This window comes from Symsagittifera roscoffensis, chromosome 9 (assembly GCF_963678635.1).
Source record: "Symsagittifera roscoffensis chromosome 9, txSymRosc1.1, whole genome shotgun sequence".
NCBI lineage: Eukaryota > Metazoa > Xenacoelomorpha > Acoela > Convolutidae > Symsagittifera > Symsagittifera roscoffensis.
This window is the reverse complement of record NC_087070.1, coordinates 49,333,919-49,354,050: the sequence shown is the minus strand read 5'-3', so window position 1 is coordinate 49,354,050 and position 20,132 is coordinate 49,333,919. Positions and strand designations below refer to the sequence as shown.

The 20,132-nt window shown below is 46.3% G+C and overlaps 1 protein-coding gene across 1 annotated transcript in view; it reads right to left on the bottom strand.

The window, feature by feature from the left end:
• LOC134854180 (ganglioside GM2 activator-like) overlaps window positions 1-19,847 on the bottom strand; it is a 41,208-nt gene extending 21,361 nt beyond the window's left edge. Inside the window, exons 1-2 of the mRNA XM_063870329.1 lie at window positions 19,620-19,847; window positions 18,731-18,746 (exon numbers count right to left, since the gene is read on the bottom strand). Coding sequence (XP_063726399.1) covers window positions 18,731-18,746; window positions 19,620-19,687 — 84 coding nt within the window. The 5' untranslated portion in view covers window positions 19,688-19,847. The remainder of the gene's footprint in view (window positions 1-18,730; window positions 18,747-19,619) is intronic.
• Between the last annotated feature and the right edge of the window lie 285 nt (window positions 19,848-20,132).

Here is a 20,132-nt window from a genome sequence, read left to right as displayed (position 1 = left end):
CAACCGTACTTGCAGGTCAGTTCTCGTGCACGGATGAGCCAGGTACGCTGCCACCGTCGCAGGTGCATGCATCGTCTCGTCGAAGTATCTCTGGAGGGCCGCCCTCCAAGAAATTTCTAGTAGCTTTTCTAATCCGATTTCGTTCGCTTCAGAGGACATTACCGTGCCGTATTCTTTTCGATTTAAGTTTGAATTCTCCGTAAGCTCTTTCAGATATTCCTGCATGGCTCGCTTCTCGCTCCAAGTCATCAGGTGCCCTCTCGCGGAGTTTCTCGCTTTCAACATCTCCACATAACCCCCTGCTGGATCTCCCATGTGGACCGATTCCGGCTCAGTGACTCGACTGTACTCGACCACGTCGAGTTGTCCCTCCAGTTTCAACTTGGCCATGTTGGTTCACGAGGGCCTGTAATCTTCAATTCCTCCAGATCCACACTGACTGATGATCTCCATCTCTAGCTTAGTGTCTGCCAGGGTTCGTGCTGTCTTCTTTGATTACATGGCTGTCGTGGTCAGACCTGCCAAGAGCATAGGGGGTATCAGGTTCTCTTTTTCTCCCCCCGGTCAGCGTCGCACCATCTCCTTGCCCGCTCTCGCCTGAACGACCTGCGCTTGTCAAAGAGGCCACCACTGCACTGGCTTTTGACTTCACCACTCTCTGGTTCACGGCTCGACTTCCTGTCTTCTCTTTCAGCCGCTTCAGCCCCTTTCTGGCTGGTCTAACGGGTAATTGCTTTGTGACCTGCTGATCATCGGCACTGTCCTCTGTAACTGACTCGGTCAGAACATCAGACTCCATGGAGTTCATTATTTTCTCCAGGACCTCACGCATGATGGGTTGGTTCAATCCCACCTTCATTATGGACTGCGTCCCATATCGTCGTATCACGTCCCATGACCTTTCCATGAAGTTCACTCGGCTCCAGGTTGCCCCTGTCTTGCCTTCTAGTTCACTTTGATATCTCTCCCATACCTCTTCCGGTAGCGTACTCAGGAAGGATACCCTCATTGACTCTTCATTTTTTCTCCTCCTTGGTGACTCATGGAGCAATCTTTGCGGATCCCTGCTTCTGCACTCTCTCGCCTGACTTATTGGGTCCATCGGGGATAAGTCGGCTAACGCCTCCTTTGTAGGGGACATGAAAGATGATGGCGTCATCAGCAACAGACTCCCATCGACTTCCCTATCGTCGTCTTCACTGAACCGGTATTCTAGCAAGTCTCTCTCCAACGCTCCTAGATCCGTCTCACCCGGTTTTTCCGTCTTTCCCTCGATGTCGTTATTGTACTGATCCATCAGTTCATCGTCATTTGCATCAGGTTTTGGCTTGGGTCCTGACGGGCCTTGTCGTGTGTCTATGCCCGAGTCCGGCCGCGCCGGTACGGTCATGTCTCCTGCGTGATAAAACAATTCATCGTTCACCAGGAATTCTACGGACTCCTCGCCATGTGGTGCCAGGTCCTCTATCGTTATGTATGAGCCTCCTCTGCTCTCCTTTGCCACTTCCAGCATCACTACTTTCACTTCTCCTGATCACTTCAGTCTTGATAAGTCATCTGTGGGAGTATACACCTCGTTCCACATTTCAGCCGAGATCTCTGGTCTCCTGGAAGGTAGTGCCTTGATCTTTTTCCTACTCCAAGCATCAGGAAATGAGAAGTCGAACGTGTGCGCGGCTGCAACATTCCAGCTGATGAAGCGCGGCTCCATCCCTTCACTCCACTTCAGCATTTTCTTCTCTGCCTCACGAGCTGCTCCGATGCGAGGGGCAACGACGGGAGACGTGACTCCCAACAACATTCTCATTATCGGTGGGTATCGAGGGCATTGGTCCGGCAGCGGCCTGGACCCGGAAAGCCACGCTTGCTGGTTCTCTTTCGCGTGTGCGTAGGCTTCTGGCAAGAGTGGGACTCTCCTTGCCGCTCCTGAATCTTTCACTACTGGTCTCAGATTCCAAAGCTTCGGGTTAAACTGAATGTGGGAAAGGTCTTCACGGCCCATTAACTTGAAGTGGTTGTTGAAATCCATCAACATCCACCCTGGCTCCGCTATTCTTCCGAACAGCCTATCGTCGCTGGCCAGCCTTCTCAGTTCCCTCTGCTCTACCCAATTCAGCACGGAACAATCCACGACTGAGACCAGGTTGACATACAACACAGAATTCCTGCACCACCGTGACGAATTCCCCATTCCGTGAATCAGAGCCAACGGATCGATCCGCATCATGACAGCAAGGGCATGCCACAATACTGCTTACACTCACCCGCATCCATCGCTACCTTATCTTCTCCCGTGACACTTCTGTTCTGTTGCAAGAGATATTGGAGCAGGAGAGTCCTCCTGTCTTTCATTTTCCTGAGCGAGGCGGTTTCCAACTGCGCGTTGAACTCACGACTTGTTCCCTGGAGCTGTTCAGGGTAACGCAACAGCACAAGCAAATCACCCAGTCGACCGTAGGTCATGGCAATCAGAGTCAGGAGTCCATCCAATCTCAAATCTGCCAACGCTTGGGTGAAGAGGTTCGCCGGTCCCTTCACGAAATTCTCATGACCAAATGTCACGTACAGGGCTAATATCAGGCCAATCGACAGCTTCCTGATATCCTTGACAAAGCTCGCGATCAGGTTCCGAGATGCCCTCTGGTAGCACGTCGACAGGAAGGATGGCGTCCATCCCACTCCCATTCCACCCAAGATGGCATCCGATCGTCCATATTGTGCCCTCGTGGCCAGTACGTCAGCTTGGAACTTGTCTAACGACATCGTGTTTACATCCTGCATCAATTTCAGCATCATACCCCCGGCTAACTCCCGGGCATCAAACAAGTTCTTCAGATACACGTGTATCTCTTTAGTCACTGCCGGCGCATGCTCGAACGCGTCTTCTCCCAAGGTGCACAGTCTTGGTGACAAGTACAACCATAAGTTGTTGTGCGGCTTCGTGCGCAAAGCCATTGCCATGAGATCTTCTTCCGCTGATGTCATGTTTTTCCTGACTGTCCTTCCCTGCTCATTCTCTGCGTGATCCATCTGTCTGAACCAGAGATCATCAGCCACCTGTTGTACTAACAGATTATCGTCATCTACCCCTGGTCTTAACTTCAGCAATCTCGCGAAGTTGGACAGCTTCAACCCCAGAACCTCATCTAGCACCAACCGAGTTGTGCTACAATCTTTGAGTCCCTGTATGGCATTGGAAATGTCAGCCCAAACGGCAGGAAGCTCAGATCGGGATGGGTAGTAATTGTCGGGGTCTACCACTCTGTTCGGGGCAGGAATTATCACATTGAACCGTCCCTCTGCTATCGTTGTGACCATCGTGTACACAAACTGAAGGGGTTCTGGCAATGCAGCGTACCCTGGTGACAACACAAAGACCACCTTCACTACATTTTGGGTGAAACGTTGTTTTGCTGCTGTTTCTACCTCAGCCATCGCCGAGAGCAATGTCATTATCGCCTCCCCTATGACCTCGTTGCTCGGGATTGACCCATCCGTCAGACGTGTCAACAAGCCCCTGCTTTGCAGATGATCATTTGAGCCTGCAACCACTATCACCTGCGGCTCCATGCTGACCACCCTTCGTACACTTATCATCATGCCTATTGCCTGTCCCTAGTCCAATTTAGGCGCCGTCAAGAAAATCACGTCGGGCCAAAAGAGAGAGCGGGGCGTGTAGAGATAATCCGAACTGGCCACAATCAGGTACTTGGCAGCTTTCATATCCAAGGGATCATAAGCGGCAAACAGGCCGTCACCAACCGGGGCCTTCAGTTTCCCATATCTCCTGTCATCTCCATCCACCGTGGTCGTTCGGGGGTAGTCCCTTGAATATTCGCCAGGCGTCTGACCGGGTGGTTTAGCAAACTGCCTGTACATCTTGTGATGCTTGTTATTAGGCTTGCTATCTGCCTGAAACTTGCCCTTACGAGCAGGTGGCGTCAGTTCCCGGGCTCTCTGGCTGACGTCCGTAAGAGACCGGGTATTCAAAGGTCCAAAGGTATTGTCCTGAGGCAATCCATTCAAGTCTGTGTGACGGAGCGTAGTCGTGGAGCTGAACTGCTCCTGCTCTGCTAGCAGCCAATCCACGCCCGGTATCCGATATAGTCGCGACACTGTGGGACTTCCTCCGCCGATCATTCTCATTGCGTCCTCCCGACACGTCAAGGTATTCATGTTCAACTTCGTTGACATGTCCGTCTTGTACTGTCCCCAATGACTCGGGTCTGATTGGTTCCAAAGCAGCACGCTGCCTGGTTCAACTCCCTCCGCTGGCACGGCCCTCGTAGAAGGTCCGGCTGCTGAAGCAGGGTTTGCCGTGGCAGGCGGGTCGTTCCTCCTAGACACGGTCTGGGAGTTGTTACTGTTCTGATCAACTGATCTCCCGAGTCGGCTTTCAAGCGGTTGTGTTCTGGGAGGAGGAGCAGTTCCTAGCCTCTCTCTTACGTTTGAGCTCGGAGCGACGGGTGCGGCTGCAGCCGTCTCCATTGCCAAGGTCCCTAGGCGGTTGACGAGGGATTCGGGCACGCTTGCCCTTATACTATTTCCTCCGGTCGAGCTGGTCCAAGCCAGAGAACTGGTCGCCCTCGAATCCTGCTCCACTTCCCTCAACTGCGTCTGAAATACCTCATTGACCCAGTGTCTCCCTCGTTGGGTGTTGAAATGTATTCCATCTCTGGTAAGCGCGATGTGATCAATCATGCGCAGCATGTTTTCGAGATCCAGAAGTCGCAGCTCGCCAGGGTTGATTCTCACCAGACTGCGGATCATTTCGTTCCACCGTGTCACGTTGCCATTCATGAAATCTGCCACTGTGGTGCTCACCAGCGGGTTTTGTGGTACCGTGCACAGCACCACAAGCCTGGGCCTGTACTTCTCCTTTAGTTCATTCAGGAGGCATACCAATAGGGGCTCCCACTTGCTCTCCGGAGTCACTGGGGCTCTCGAGACGTCGTTGGTTCCCAGCATTATTACCAGCGTATCCAGGTGATCTTCGCTCCGGAATTCCATCATTTTGATGACCTGAGCCACTGAGGCTCCTCCAAAGGACAGAGTGGTAGTCTGACCATAGACGAAGATTTCATTCAGATCCCTCACCAAACTGTCTCCTTTTGATCAAGTGGCGACACCCTGGGGGAATTACCTGGTCGCTCGTAGCGGGGTTCCAGCTCAAGTCATTCAGGCAGGCTCGAGGATGCTCCGCGGCCACTTGCGTGAACTGGTGACGTGCCATCAGATTCTTCCTAATGTCTACCACGCGGGACTCTTGAAAGGTTCCGCCATGCGCAGTCCCCGAGGACGCTACCGTGCGGGGTGCTCGCTCCGAGCTATTGGATGAATGATCACGACGTTGGGAAGGAACGATCCTACCCAATGTCCGCCCAGTGGTTCTGTTGATCTCATCCATTGTTGCTCTGGCCACTTGGTTGAATGATTCTTGGAACTGAGGAGCGAGATAGGTGTCAGAAGGGTCTGGTATCTAGTTCCTCTGACTGGAAGCAGACTGTTGTGCCTGCTGAGGAACCTTCTGACTCTTGTCTTGGGGCGTGTGTCGCTGGATCCCTCCGAGGATTTCATTGTCGCCAGAAATTCCTGTGACACTTGGCTCATCTTTGCCATATACAGCTCCTTCAGGTGCTTTATTTCATCCTCCTTGTAGGCCACCTGCAGATCTTCGTATTTCTTTCTCCATTCGTCTCTTTCTCGAGCTATCGCCCTATACTCCTGGAGTTTGGCACACAGCTCGCTCTGATCTCTCTCTTTCTTCTCCAACGTCTCAATCGTCTCCGACGTCTGGATTTCTATTTCGCTCACCCTCACTAGCTTCGGAGGAGGAGCAGCTGTTGGAGAGTCGACAGAATGTGACGGGCCTGGCCCATCACGTTGTCTTTTCGCTCCGATAAGTGGCTGCGCAGGTTGGACCGGCAAGGGCATCTCACCTAGCCGGTGGTCCCACTGTTCACCGAGTCCTGGCTCACGAGCCAGGTCTTGGCCAGACATTTCTCCACGCCGCCATCTCATCAGTCGGTTTCGACCTCTCTCGGCGGTCCCGGACTCACCGAAGGCCAACATCAACACGACCTCTGTAGGGCGATTCCCTCGACCCTCTCGTCCTAATGCATTGAGGAGCGCGACCACAAACATCGCCAGCCCCGGGTCTTCTCGTGTAAAGTCACAATCGGGCAGCCGCTGATAGATCTCGTCTAGAGTCGCTCCTAGACTCGCTGAGAGGAATTCCATTAGTTCGTTTGTGTCACCCATTTCTTATCGTGTTGATTCTTGTTGTCGTGTAGTTTCTTCCTGGTTTGTTTGATTCAATGAATTCAATAAACAATTTCTGATCAATCAAGATCTAAAAAACAAGTCGCGACTTAAAACCATTATTTTTGGATAAAACATCATTCAACTCTTTAAAACTCTTCATTGAAATTCTCTTCTCAATTCTGTTTTTAAAAATTTAGCACCAAGGTGGATCGTCCACCTGTATCTGTGTCAGGGTAGCACAAATGAGCGCTGTCACCTTGATGACCTGGAGTATTCTAGGTCTTTTATGACACAAAACATAAAACATATCATAACAATAACATAATCCCTAATATTGTACCTAAAACCTAATCCCAATCTAAAACTTGACACTAACTCTTATCAAGTGAACTTATTAAAACCACTTATCGCCAAACGCAATTCCTAGCATATGCTCAGATAGTATTTCTTGTGTAAGTAAACCTTTATGTCAGTTTCTGAAAATATCAAGTGTACAAGGCAGTACAACTCTCTCGGATGTAGCTTTCCCCTATTAGGATCATATACTGGTAACGAGAGAGAGGTCACTCCCCTTTCAACCAAAAAATTCCTGAGTCGAGTCAAGGCCAATACCAAGCTCTCTGGATCTACGTGTTGCCTATCAGTGGCCTTGGTAACCAGGAAACACAAACATTTCCCTGGTATCTGTGATGCAACAGGGAGCAGCGCTATCATCCCTCCTACACCAGGCCTCTGTTTCCATAAAAATTTGATGTTCTTATACTTTCTTTTGAAATCAGCCGCTAGTGCTGTTTTGAAGCTTACGTCCGCGGTTATCGCTATAGCGCACGTGCGTTCCGTGAGTATGAAATTGCTGTCCGTTATGACGATATTGTTTGAATAATGGTTCGGTAGGTCGAAATACGACTCAAAAATTCGTCCAAAAGGTGGTTTTTTTAGCATTCTCGCCCTCTGTCTCTAGTTCTCCGGTTTCTCTTGCCGATTCCATTCTTTTTATTATCAGATTTTCGGTGTGGGTGAGTCCTACCCCCACTCCCCGGACAAAAATATCCATCGACGTCCCCGTCGATCGCCCAAAATCTAGGAGATCGAGGTTGGATTGTGGAACACATAGAGGACCATCTGGGGCGACCCAGTTGGACTCGGTATTGTCATGACTGACGTATTTGATGACGTCTTTATCGACGTCCTGAATCGTCAGGATTTTCTCTTTTGGATCTGTCGGCAGATCACGGAGCCATTCGAGCACCCGCAAGTTCGTTAGTTCTTGCTCATGAGTCTGTTCCGCTGAACTCCACTTCCGGTTCTGATCGATCGTCGATCCAATCCTTATCCATGTCATTTACCAAGTCGATTTCTTCTAGCACCGCCACTTCGTCCAGTCCTACCAGCGAGTTCATCATATCACTTACAACTATCCTGTCTACGACGAAATCCTCGCCGTACGGATTGTATTTCTTTTTGTTTTTTCCTCTCTTGCTTTGGCGTGTTTCCATGGTGAGAGGGAAATCAGGCTGTATTCCTTTGTCAATTTCGATTTGTTCCGGGCAATCCCAGGTCTTCCTCGGCATAAGGTAGAGTTTCATTGTCCACCTCTACTCGCTCGGTCAACTCCAGATCCAGTGGTAGGTCGCAGTCGTCCACCACCTCGATCCCATCGTTTTTGTCGCGAGTATCCTTTCATTCACCTCACAAGCAGGATCTACTATCAAATAGTCTCCTTCTTGCATGTCCGCTGGGATGCACCAGTCCTCTGACGAGGCATTGTGTGGTTTGATATTTTCGTAATGAGCTGCTCTTCCAGTGCTCAATCGATAAAAGCGACCTCCTTGGTGCACCTCTGTTATCTGAAATGGACCGCGCCATTTCTTTAATAATTTCTTGGTTCCTTTTGGTGGAACCACTTCCTGGAACACCCAGACGTAGTCGCCAACTGAGTAGGCTTTTTCATCGGCTGTCCTTTTATCAAACCTCCTTTTTTGTCTAATTTGCGCCTGTTGCGTGTTCCTCCTGCATAAGTCATTGAGGTCCTGCTGTCTTCTAATAACATCCCGCACGTAAGTTTGCGGTGCTGTTCTCTTCCCCTCATATTCAGGGTAGAAAAACGTGAAAGGAAGCGCTTTTTTGTGACCCGTTAGCATCATGTGCGGACTTATTTCCGTGGTGGAATGCTCCGTGCTGTTGTAAGCACCCATCACTTGCGGCAAGTACTTTCCCAGTCATCCATGTAGCGTGAGCAATAGACTCTCAGCATGGTTACCAGTGTGCGATTTTGCCTCTCGACTAGGCCATTCGTTTGCGGGTGATAAGTGGTCGAGTGGGCCTGCGCTACCTGCGACCTTTTCATTAACTCCTTCGTGAGATCACCCACGAATGCTTTGCTATTGTCCGATTGGAATGTGATGGGGCAGCCATGCCTCGCTATCCACACATATGTCAAATGATCGCATGTTTCTTTCGCCGATGCTGTCATGCAGGGTGCTGCCTCCGCATACTTCGTAAAATGTTCGATCATTACCCGCACCTGGTTATAGCCCGTTGCTGTCATGCAGATTTTCTGATGATCAATTTGCACCACTTCGTTGAATCCCGACGACTCTATTGACTGTAGGGGGAGCCTTAGTTTCCTGGGATCCTTCGCCTGCTGACATGACAGGCATGCGGCGATCCACTTCTCACAGGCCTTCTTCAATCCCGGCCATTCGAATCGTTTCTGTATCCTGTTGTACACTTTGTCCACGCCTTGATGGCCCATCTGATCATGTGATCGAAAGAGCAATTCGGTCTGGTACAACTGTGGTAGCACTATTGAATTGTACTTATAAAGGACCTTGTCCTCCTCTTTACGTTTACAGGCTACGATTCCGTCCTTGTTCAGGTACAACAAGTCGTTTCTCTTCAAGTAGAATTGCTTCAAGATCTTGTAGCTGTCTTCTTCCAAGTCTCCCTTGTCAGGTGCTCCATTCTCGATCCATCTCTTCAGACTGCTCGTCATTCTATCATTTCGTTGAGCCCTTAGGAGATCCGACAGCCTGTACCTGGCTTTCAAATAAGTCTTTACCACGTTCATTTGCCCACTCATTATTTCCGGAGCATGAGCATCGTCCATCAACTTGACACACCATATCTTTTTCAAAGGCGTTGCTTCCTGCACAGATGGTTCCAGATTGGTACAGACGACCGTACCAAGTGGCAGCAATCTGGTTGGGCGTTTCGAAACTGCTATTAGCTCGAGCTCGTCTGCGGCATTATCTACCACAGTGCCCTCTTCATCTGAGGTGTATCTGTCCCTGTCTGGATCCTGATGCGTTTCTCGTTCCAGCCCGCGCTGCTTCCAGTCTACTAACAAGGAGTGGATTGCGATCTCTGTTATATCGGAATTGGAAGTTGTTTCAGATGTGTTGTCCCAGGACTGGGGCCTCGAGTCAACACTTGAGCCGACTGATTTCCCAACATCATATTCCATGTTGTCTGTGATGTTTCTCGACTCCCCGGACAAAACTCTGTCCATTGGTTGCTTTGAATCTGACTCCCCGGACAAAATTCTGCCCCTAGGTGATCTCGTCAACATCTCCCCGGACGAGTCATCCTGCACGAGCTCAAAAGTGTCTGACTCCTCAGACAAGTCGTCCTTGACGGGCTCGAAGGTATCAGACTCCCCGGACATTGTCTCGTCCCCGGACGAACAATCTGGGCTCGTCTCGTATTCTTCTCTTGCATCCGTGAAATGCACTCTTCTCGCGAAGCTGGATTTCGACTTGATCCTGACTTCCTCTGTGGCTTGGGTCTGATTCAGTGTCCCATATTCAGTGAACGAAGTTCTCAACAAGACCTCCTTCGGCATCGAGCTCACCAGCTGGTTGACTATCGACCTGCAATCCCGTTCAACACCTCGGCTGCGAATGGACACTGGCCTCTTCTCTGTTCTCTCATTGACAGTCAACCGCTGCATGGTCTCCATCCACTCACGATCATGCCTATCCACTTCCATGTCCAACAAGTCACGGAGCTTTCCCATGACGTCCGGCGCCACGTTCACCGTCCTGTTCAATAGAGCCATGCTGTTTATACCCAGCCTGGTAAGTTCTTGCTGTACCAAATTGGATCGTACTAGCAGATCCAATGGAACGGGCTCGTCTCTGGCTAAAACCTTTATCTCCGCGGCCGTCTCCACTGGAAGGTCAGGGTGTCCGGGTATAGGATGCCCTGACTTATCTAACCACCTAGTAATTGGCAGTTTGTCGTAGGTTTCCTTGTCCAGAAATGAAAACCCGTCTTTGATCTCCGATTGATTAGCCTGCTTCTCCTCGAGGCGCTCATAGAATTCTGTCTTTTTACTGAGGCTGTCTGCGTTCTGGTGCTTGTCACGGGTACGATGCTCTATGATCATGTGTTATCCATCCAGGCGCACGATCCAACGACCAATATACCTTTGATCCATCGAATAGGTTTTCAGCCAGGCAAGGGCACGATTGTCCACACGCAACTTGAAGGGAGCACTCCCCAAGTAGGCCCTGTATTTTTCCACGAAAGTGATCACCGCGAACATCTCCGCTTTTGGTGCGCCGTACTTCATCTCAGTATCACTCAGGACTTTACTCCCGTAGGCTATCGGACGAAGAACCGTTCTCCCGTTCCACTCCTGCTCCTGGTGAAGTATGCCCGATATCGCAACCACTGATGCATCCGTCTCCAGCACGAACATCCCCTTCTCTGTTGGCATGCCGAGGACCTGTGCCTCGCAAAGTTCACGTTCTCATCAACCGCTGCATGGGGTATATTTTGTCAGCATACCCCTTGATGAACTGTCGATAATAATTAGCGAATCCCAAAAAACTCATCAGCTGTGTATCTGTTTTAGGTGCCTTCCAGGTCAGCACCGCTTCAACCGCTTCAGGATCTGGTCTCACTCCATGTTTATCTATCAGGCGGCCCAGATACTTTATGGAATCTCTGAGGATTTCACACTTAGAGGGTTTACATTTCAGACCCGCCTGCTTCATGCAAGAAAACACCCCCTCCAACCTCTCTATATGGTCTTTTAAAGTTGGTGTTGCAATCACGACATCATCGACATAACACATGATGAGATTCCCGTATTTCTTAGTGACGCTCGTGAGTGCCTGGGCCATCAGTCGCTGGAATAAGGCCGTCGCGTTGCACAATCCTAACGGCATCCTCTTCCACTGGAACAATCCCAGCTCGCACGCGAAGCCTGTTTTTTCTCGATCTTGCTTTCGGAGTGGCACCTGCCAGAACGCAGAGCCCAAATCCAACGTCGAGAAGAACTTCGCGTCTCCCAGCTTGGATAGGCTCTCATCGATGCGGGGAATCGGGTATGCTTCCTTTATAGTCACTGCGTTCAGATAACGGAAATCACAACAAAATCTGAGTTGTCCCCCTTTCTTTTTCGCCATGACCACGCCACAAGCCCACGGGGACTTCGACGGCTCGATCACGTCATACTCCATTAACATCTCGATTTCCTTCCTACACGCTTTTGACTTGTGAGGGGTCATCCTTCTCGCCCCTTCCCTATGAGGTACCGAGCCCTCTTCTATCTCAATCTCGTGTTCTACAAAATTACAGCAACCTATGTCGGCCTTATGTTTCGAAAAAACGTCTGCGTTCCGACTTAGCACCGTTCTGAGCGAATCTAGTTCCATGTCTGATATTTACCCTTCAAATGTTCTATCTCAGGTAGGACCGGTTTATTCGCTGCTAACTCTGTCTCTGTCGGCCTCTCCGGAAAGTTGGAACTACTAGACAGCCCATCATCTGTTTCCGACTTCATTGAAAACAATTTCCTAGAAGATTTCAATTCATTTACTCTCTTCATTGTACATTCTTGGTTCGCATGCAATAGACATTTAGTTACATCAAACCTTTTCAAGTTCTCCACACTCTGAAAGTCTGTGTTCAGAGGCAAAGCCTAGCCAAGTTTCTTTCCCCTCTGTATTGTCACTGTTGTTGCTTCTGTGTTCAACAACACACTCACACACAGTCCGCTCTCACACAGTGAGAAGCTTCTTCCGAAAATAGCTGAGCTTTTACAGTTTGGATTTGGTACCAGACACACCTGTCTGTCATTGCTGAGCTCATTCAAGTTCCTCATCCTAAACGTCGCTACTACGGCTTGGTTTGGTTTTAATCTAACTTTTCGATCCAGAAAAATCGGCACCTTGGCCTGGTTAATTAGGATCTTATTAAGGGGTTTCTTTTCATACTTTCTCTCAGGATCCTTGATCCTAATCAACCCGTCATTGAGATTGATCGTGACATCAAAGTTGCGTACGAAGTCCCTTCCTAAGATGAACTGATCGGATTCGTCCAAATTCTCCACTACTAGGAAGCTCATCCAAAGATGTCTTCCTCCGAGCTGCAGTGAAATGATCGGGGTTCGTCCAGTCACATAGATCGATCCCTGATTGGCATCTGCCAACCTGATGTTTGTCGGTATGAGATCCGACCTCTCGAAACCCATGTCGGTCCAAGTTTTGACTGGCATGACACTAACCACTGACGATGAGCCCTCTGATGAGCCCTCTGACGTTTTCTTCATGATCCTCGTCGGTCGCGTCTACGTCGTCGAGAAAATAGCCTATTGCCTTCATGTTCTGTTTGTATGCAGAACACGCAGAAACGTGATGGTCCATCGAACCACAATTCGCACACGACCTCCTCTTATCCATGTCATCGCGAGGTTTGTACCAACTGGAGTTCGCACCAGTGTTTGTCCCACTATAGTTACCATAATTGCTGTAACGGTTTTGCGCCCTCGGTTTTATGAGTAAATACTCGCGTGACTTCATACGCAAATCATCGAGCGTGGGTACCTGGTCAAGTGACAGCAGGGTGAAGTGTGTGGCCAACATCGTCTTCAACTCCTCACTCTTTACTCCGTCCATGAACTTCGAAGCAATCGCCAAGTTGCGCTCGGATTTTCTCTCATCGGGATTGCTTCTCCTCTTAAGCAATTCAAGGTCGTCCAAAAATTTGTCTATGGATTCGTCATCTCTTTGACGCCTCTTTTCGAACTTCACCATAGCCTGGTGCCCTTGTACACCAGAGCCGAAACGATTCAGCAGGATGTCGAATATCTTGCGAGCGCTGTCTCTCTCATTGGTTCTTTTCGCCATTACACAGTTTAGTGCAGTACCCTCCAGGTTGCTCGTTAGCGCGCTGCACTCTTGTTTCTTGGAGAGACTCTCTTCCTCAAAGTGTAACTTCATCACCTCTATCCAAGTATCAATGCAGCCGTCTGACTCGTCTTTGTATGACTTCAGCTTTTTCAGTGTCCTTCCTGACTTCTCTCCTCTCTCGGTTGACTTCGAGAGTTTGGTGATGAATGTTTCTAGAGATCTGTTCAGAGGCTCAAACATCGAAGCATACATCGTCGTGTCCTGTGAGACTGTAGTCAGATCTCGCACTAAACTGACTTGTGGCACAGTTGGCAACCTTGTCTCCGGAGTAACATCTGCCTCCGGCGGGACTGGATTTGTCCAGCCAGGCCTCGACGGGGCTGCCCTTGGCCGCTCCCTATTCCTAGGTTCGTAGTTCGTTCTCGAGCTTTGCTGGGCTCTGGCATAGCTGCCCGTACCATCTCCATCATTCGCATGGCGTGAGCGCTCCCTTGGGTTGGAACGCTCCTCCCAATTGCCCCTGTTCAAGATCGCGTCAAGCTTCCGCATCATTAAGTCAGATTTGGCATCTAACCTTTTTTTCCAGGCTAGTCATCGTGTGGGCGTAGGTACTGTCATGATCGTTCAACAATCGCTCGATCTCCCTCGTCATCCTAGCCTCTCTTTCGTGTGACTCCTTGTTTGCCTGTGCCAGGCTCTCCGCCAGGCATTGATCGGTTTTGCGAATCAATTGAGCCTGATCAACCCTCGCCTGCGACTTCACGTGCGTTAGTTTATCTCTCAGATTCTCTCGACCTTGGTGAGCTCTCTCATCAACTTGATCTATTCTCTTAGTCATGTCCCGTCTCAGTTCATCCAGACCATTCATTACGCCAGCGAACATGTCGCTTATATCGCCAGTGGCCCCAAACGACGGGGTTAGTCCCAAAGAAGATGAGGTCAACTGCGGCTGCAGCCTGGTGCTTGATGACGCACCGCCTTTTTGCTTGCTCATCGACGTCATCAATCTGTCGAACGTTGATGACGCTCCCATTGTTATACCATCTGACATGGGCCTGGTCGGCGAGGCGGTCGACGCCTTCCTGCTCATGTCGTTCATTGGGCACGGTGTGAAGTTCACATTCGGATGGGTTATCTCCGGGTAGTCATAACTGGAAGATAAACCTTCAGTTCGTAGTGACGCCATGCGCTCATCATACAAAGACTTCCAGCTCTTCTTGGCCTTCGAACCCTGTTGTTCTTCACTCGGGCTTATACTCGACATCATCGCGTTGTTGCTCTGCTTGGCCAGGGATGAGTGGGTATTAGCTGAATGTGAATTTTCTCTCCTCCACCTATGACTCTTGGTCTCCGATTTGGACATTCCCTTGAATAACACTTCCTCTCGCGGCTCGACCTCGAATGCCCTTGCTCAGCCTGGGAATCTTGGTAGTCGATCCTAACGAGTCCCTGCGTTGAATACTTTGTGACAAATAACAATATTCTTATTATTTAATGGCGATGCACACGTGCCGCAACAAGTTCAAGTTAAATTACTTAACGCTGCCTCTTCGATCTCATAGGTATCAAGAATGTCTATTAGATTTCTCAATGACAATCTTAGCGATTCAGCTAAATTTACACACAGGGCCTGCTCAGTACTGATATAATGCTAACTCAACCCTGTTGTATAGTATAACAGTCTCACAAAATTTTCACAAGATATAATCAACACACAAAACACAATCGATAATCAGATAAGAATATCCTACAGGTGACAGTGATCTTTCGTCAGTATCAATTTATTGCCACACAATTTATCAAGTCACTGCTTTGTTAAAATCAAACAATCCTTGGTAAAAGCAGTGATGATTCAGAAACAGATCAATAAAACTTAGTCTTAAAGAAAAAGACTTCCCTCAATCGGAACGATCCGAAAGAACGAAGCCCATTACACAGTCTTCTCAAGTGAGTGTGTATTTGCCTAATACACCCACCGAGGTCTTCTTTTAGGTGTCCTGCGATTGCCCGAGCTGTCCTATTAAGTAGCTCAAGGCAACCTCTGATCGAAAACTTCTAAAGTCTATGAAAAAGCTCCCCCACACCCGGAACGCTCCAAGTGCACGAGAGCAGGGAACAACTTTTCTTCTCAAGTGAGTGTGTATTTGCCTAATACACTCACCGAGGTCTTCTTTTATTTGTTCCCGGATTGCCCGAATTTTCCTATTAAGTAGCTCAAGGCAACCACACAACCAAAATCACAACCAAAAAAAAATTTTTGTTCGGGTACTTCTGATACACCCAACCTAGAATCCAAAGTTGATCACAAATTTCCGGGTCAAAATGGGCTCCTATGATCCTAATAAGCACGCCTAATATCCTAATATGATCTTAATTAAATGGATATTTTCCGTTTCCCAAATTGCCACAGGTTTCCTCAAGTTTCTAACAAGGAAGGTTGTTAGAAGATTTAAGTCACTCCGCAGGGTTACTTCGGAGGGTTGTTAGGACACTTAGCCTACTCCGGAGGGTTACTTCGGAGGGTACCTTAGTCACCCAAGAGACTTCGGAGGGTCCCCCTTAAATCACTAAGTAGGGTCAACAAGAGGCTTAATATGCTCCGGAGAGTTACCTCGGAGGGTTCTTCCAAAATTTTCTAATTTCTGAACCTCACTTAGAAGGGCCTTCAATTAACTTCAGCAAGCGTCAAAACAAGCTAAATTCTCTATGGGGGGCTGTTTTAACTTCTTTGGATGATCTCGTGGAAGTTTTCCACTAAGGAGGGTTGCTAAGGGGTTTAGCTGACTCCGGAGGGTTACTTCGGAGGGTTCCCCAAAAATCAAGAAAAAGGGTTATGTTACCGCGATAAAGTCTCCAAAAGCAGTCCACCTGACTTAAAACTAGGTTGGCTGACACGTTCAACTTTCCCAGTAGGATAAAAAGGTGTTTTGATAAAATTTTCTGCCGCTCGGAGGGTTACCTGTAATTTTTCTTTTCCGAGATTATCAACCCAAAAACGGTTGCGGTCCGAAAAAGTGGTCCAAAACGTCGACTTATGGTACCAAAATTATCCCGATTGATTGGCTAGTCTTTGAGAAATTGCCAAAAACGTGTTTGTCCAAATGGGCTTTTTTCACCACCTATATAGGTTCTGAGAAACTTTTTCCGCAATTCCTATTGAAAGTGCCTAAAAATAATTGAAACGAGCGTAGTAGCCCTGTACGGCACTGGAATAATGCAACAAACCGGACCAAAATTGGTTTGGAGACAAAAATTTGGCCAATAACTATCAAATTTGGACCCTCCGATTCTTTCCTTTTCCAATCCTTAAGTCGTTAGATCTATCCACGGAGCTAATCGGAGGGTTACTCAAGAATTTTTCTGGCAGCCGAGCACGTTATGCTAGCACGCTCCTAATACAAAAAAATTTATTGCTCTAACTCTAAAAACTCAAAAACTCGATCCCAAAAACAGATTGACAAAATTCAGAAAATTATTGAAATTTTGATCGAAAGATTTTGGTTTTTTCCAACTTCTACTGAGTCTTTTCTCACGCGATTTCTTTAGTTAGGGGGATCGAACTATGTAGCTACTCCCTATATAAAAGTTTTTGCTGTTCGGAAAACCTCGGATATCCAAAAATTTGGGGGTCTACAGTTTGGTCGAAAATCGATAATTTTCGATTAAATTTGGTTGTTTCTTGGGTCTAATTAGGAGATAAGTAATATATAATAAGGATAATAACCTATTAGTAGTCGTTAATGAATAGTACTATACCCTCCTTTGCACCAAAATACCCGAATTAAGACCCTTAACTCGGAAATTTGTAATCGATGAAGAGTACAATCGGACCGCGCCAATCGTGCCCCCCACCACTTAAGTTTTGATGAAATAGTACCCGAACGATACCAAAATTGTTTCAACGATACCCAACAGTCGTTGTGGATGTTGTCCCTGATGTCCTTGTTGAGTGTGGAACACGTCGGTCAGCTTGCCACTCTACCCTCCGGCCACCGGCAAAATCACCATTAACGTGCTTAAATACTCAAATTAAACAACTCAAGGGAGGGTATCCAACCCTTCACCAAAACACACAATCTTTCTGTCAGAAATGATATAAATCAATCTGAAACAACAAAAAATAGGAAGGTCAGATCACATCTCGTCCGGAAATAACATATAAACTGTCACTTTATGTTTTGTACTGTTTTTGGTCTTTTTTGGATTTTTTGCTGTTTTTTGTACTTTTTTTTGTTTTCAAATAAATTTATTTTTGGCTTTTTCTTGGTTATGCACTATTTTTTTTTGGTTTTACGCTTTCTCTTTAACTGTTTTTGGTCCCGGGACCTTGGGACAAGCGGGCTCATGACTTCCCACCTAACCCTCGATTGCCACGATAAGAGACTCCGTTTTCTTCGTGTTCCCGCACGACCGTTTCTCACTATATTTGTTGTTGTTCTGTTTTTTCGTCCTTTTCAGTCATAATGGCCGTCTTTTTGTATTTCTCAGAAATATTAGCCCGTCAATCGAAATGTTAAAAATTCAAATTTTCGGAATATCTAGACCCTCCTTCGCAGTAATTTTTCTTTACTAAGGCCTTTATTCGTTTTCTTTCGTGTCGCCGGAAGGTTGCGCTGTGCCAAACTGGCAGAATGGCACAGATATTTTATCCGTAAGTAAATTGAAATGTTTTTTTTTTAACTTTTTTTAAAATATTTTATCCATAACTAATTTGAAATTGTTTTTCCTTTTTTTAAACTTTTTTGTAATTGTTCATAAGGGGTTCAATCGGATAAAAATCTGCTAAAAGGTGTCGATAATTGCTAAAACCACGTTAACAACCCAACTATTTCACTCATTTTTCTTCTATACTCTCTCTTGTTTTTAAAAGATTAATTACTTAGCCGGCCACTTTTTCTCGACCTTTAAACAACTTTTTCTTTTTATCGGTATTCGAATCACGGCTGAAACGGTTTCAATGTGATACCACTCTAAAACGAGACGCTTCAGTTTCTAATATTTTAAAGTTTTTTTGTCTATTCAGCTTGCTTATGAACTAAACTTTCCAACGTTGGTATTTGTAAATCTTTTGAAATATTTACTAAAATCTGTTAAGCTCAGCAGAGCATGAATGTCATATATCGACATACTTTTTTACATTTTTTTTACAAATTTTAATTCAAAAATTGAGTTTCCAGCTACGTCTGGACCTTCGTCATCAAAATAGTTCATGAGAATTTGTTTGTCGGGATCAATCGATAAAAGCAATTTGATAATTTGCTTATATTAATGTATTAACATTTATTTGAAAACTTTCATCAAGTAATGAAATGAAATTGACTAACTTTGCTAATCAGTTCACTGTGGAAAAAAAAAGGTTGAAAGCTTTGGTTTCTAATTTTGTAGTGTTTTTCTGGGATTAAGATTCGCCGCAAGTCAACTTGAAAAATGCCCTTTTGTGTAAGAAAGTATCTTTTGTAGGGTTAAGGAAGGCAGTCTTACAGCAATCTTACAAAATTTGCATGAATCGTGCTAGTTTCATGTTTTTTTTCTGATTGAATGTTCAGGCTTCATAAACTTGAAAGGTTCTTGCAAAAATTGCAAACCAGTTCCAGTTGTTAGATATTTTGGAAGCCAAAACCTTTGGACTGTCCATTTTTTTATCACCAATGAACATTGTTGCAGTTTAGAGAATGAAAGTTAAAAATATTTGCTCAAATAGAATATGTTAGACATCTTCAACAATGCTTTTACAAAATCTTGCAAGGCATATGCAAGGGTTTTCCTTTCAAAATACACAACAGAATTTTTAAAAAGGTTTAATTTTTCAAGCTCCAAGATTATATTTTTTGCGCTATCAATAAAAATAAAATTGGTTCATCAAAAACTGTCACCTTGTAGTTTATATGGCAGATAGGGGATGAGTTTTAAAAAGCACAAAAAACTTTTGAACTTTTTCTATTGAAAAAATCATCATATCTATGTAGTGAACAATAGATTTAAAAAGGCAGTCGGAAACTCAAGGCTTCGCCCTGATACGAGCAGTCTCGTTGCAACTTTGTGCTGAAATTAGCTAAAGTTCGTATTCTCCCAAAACTTCAAAAAATAGACAAAAAACTGGATGATATCCGCTCAATGAAATGACGATCGATTTTGTGTCTACATTGTCGCAAACTTAGTTGAACATCTCAAAGCGAGCTTTGCTGAATTGGTATTTTGACGAAAGCTTTCAACCTTTGTGCGAATAAAGTAAGCATTATCAGGGTAAGACATAGCGAAATAAGCAAATTTTTAGTCTCCATTTTTAAGTTATCAAGCTGATTTAATAGTTTATTATCAAGCTGATTTAATATTAAATTACAGGCAATATTTCTCCAGTGTTTTATGATGAATTATATCAAACTATAAAGTACTGCTGAGTTTTGAATTATTTATAAAAGTAATGAGCGATAACATTCAACATGGGGCAAATCGTGACTGATAATAAATCATTTTGTTGACAATTTCTGACGCAGTCGCAAAGATTACTCTATGGTGGGTGCTTCGAGATTTGTACCAGATAATGAATATCAAAGATTTGTTTTATAATTATTGGTACCATATTCACACGATCAATTTTGTTTCATAACATGCGGTTATCAAAGTCAGAATTGGACGGTATAAATCATAGTTTGTCAAAAATAGTAGTTGCCAATGAATGGATGAATCTGTTTTCAACCTCAATGCTGAAAACTCTGACTTTTTTTA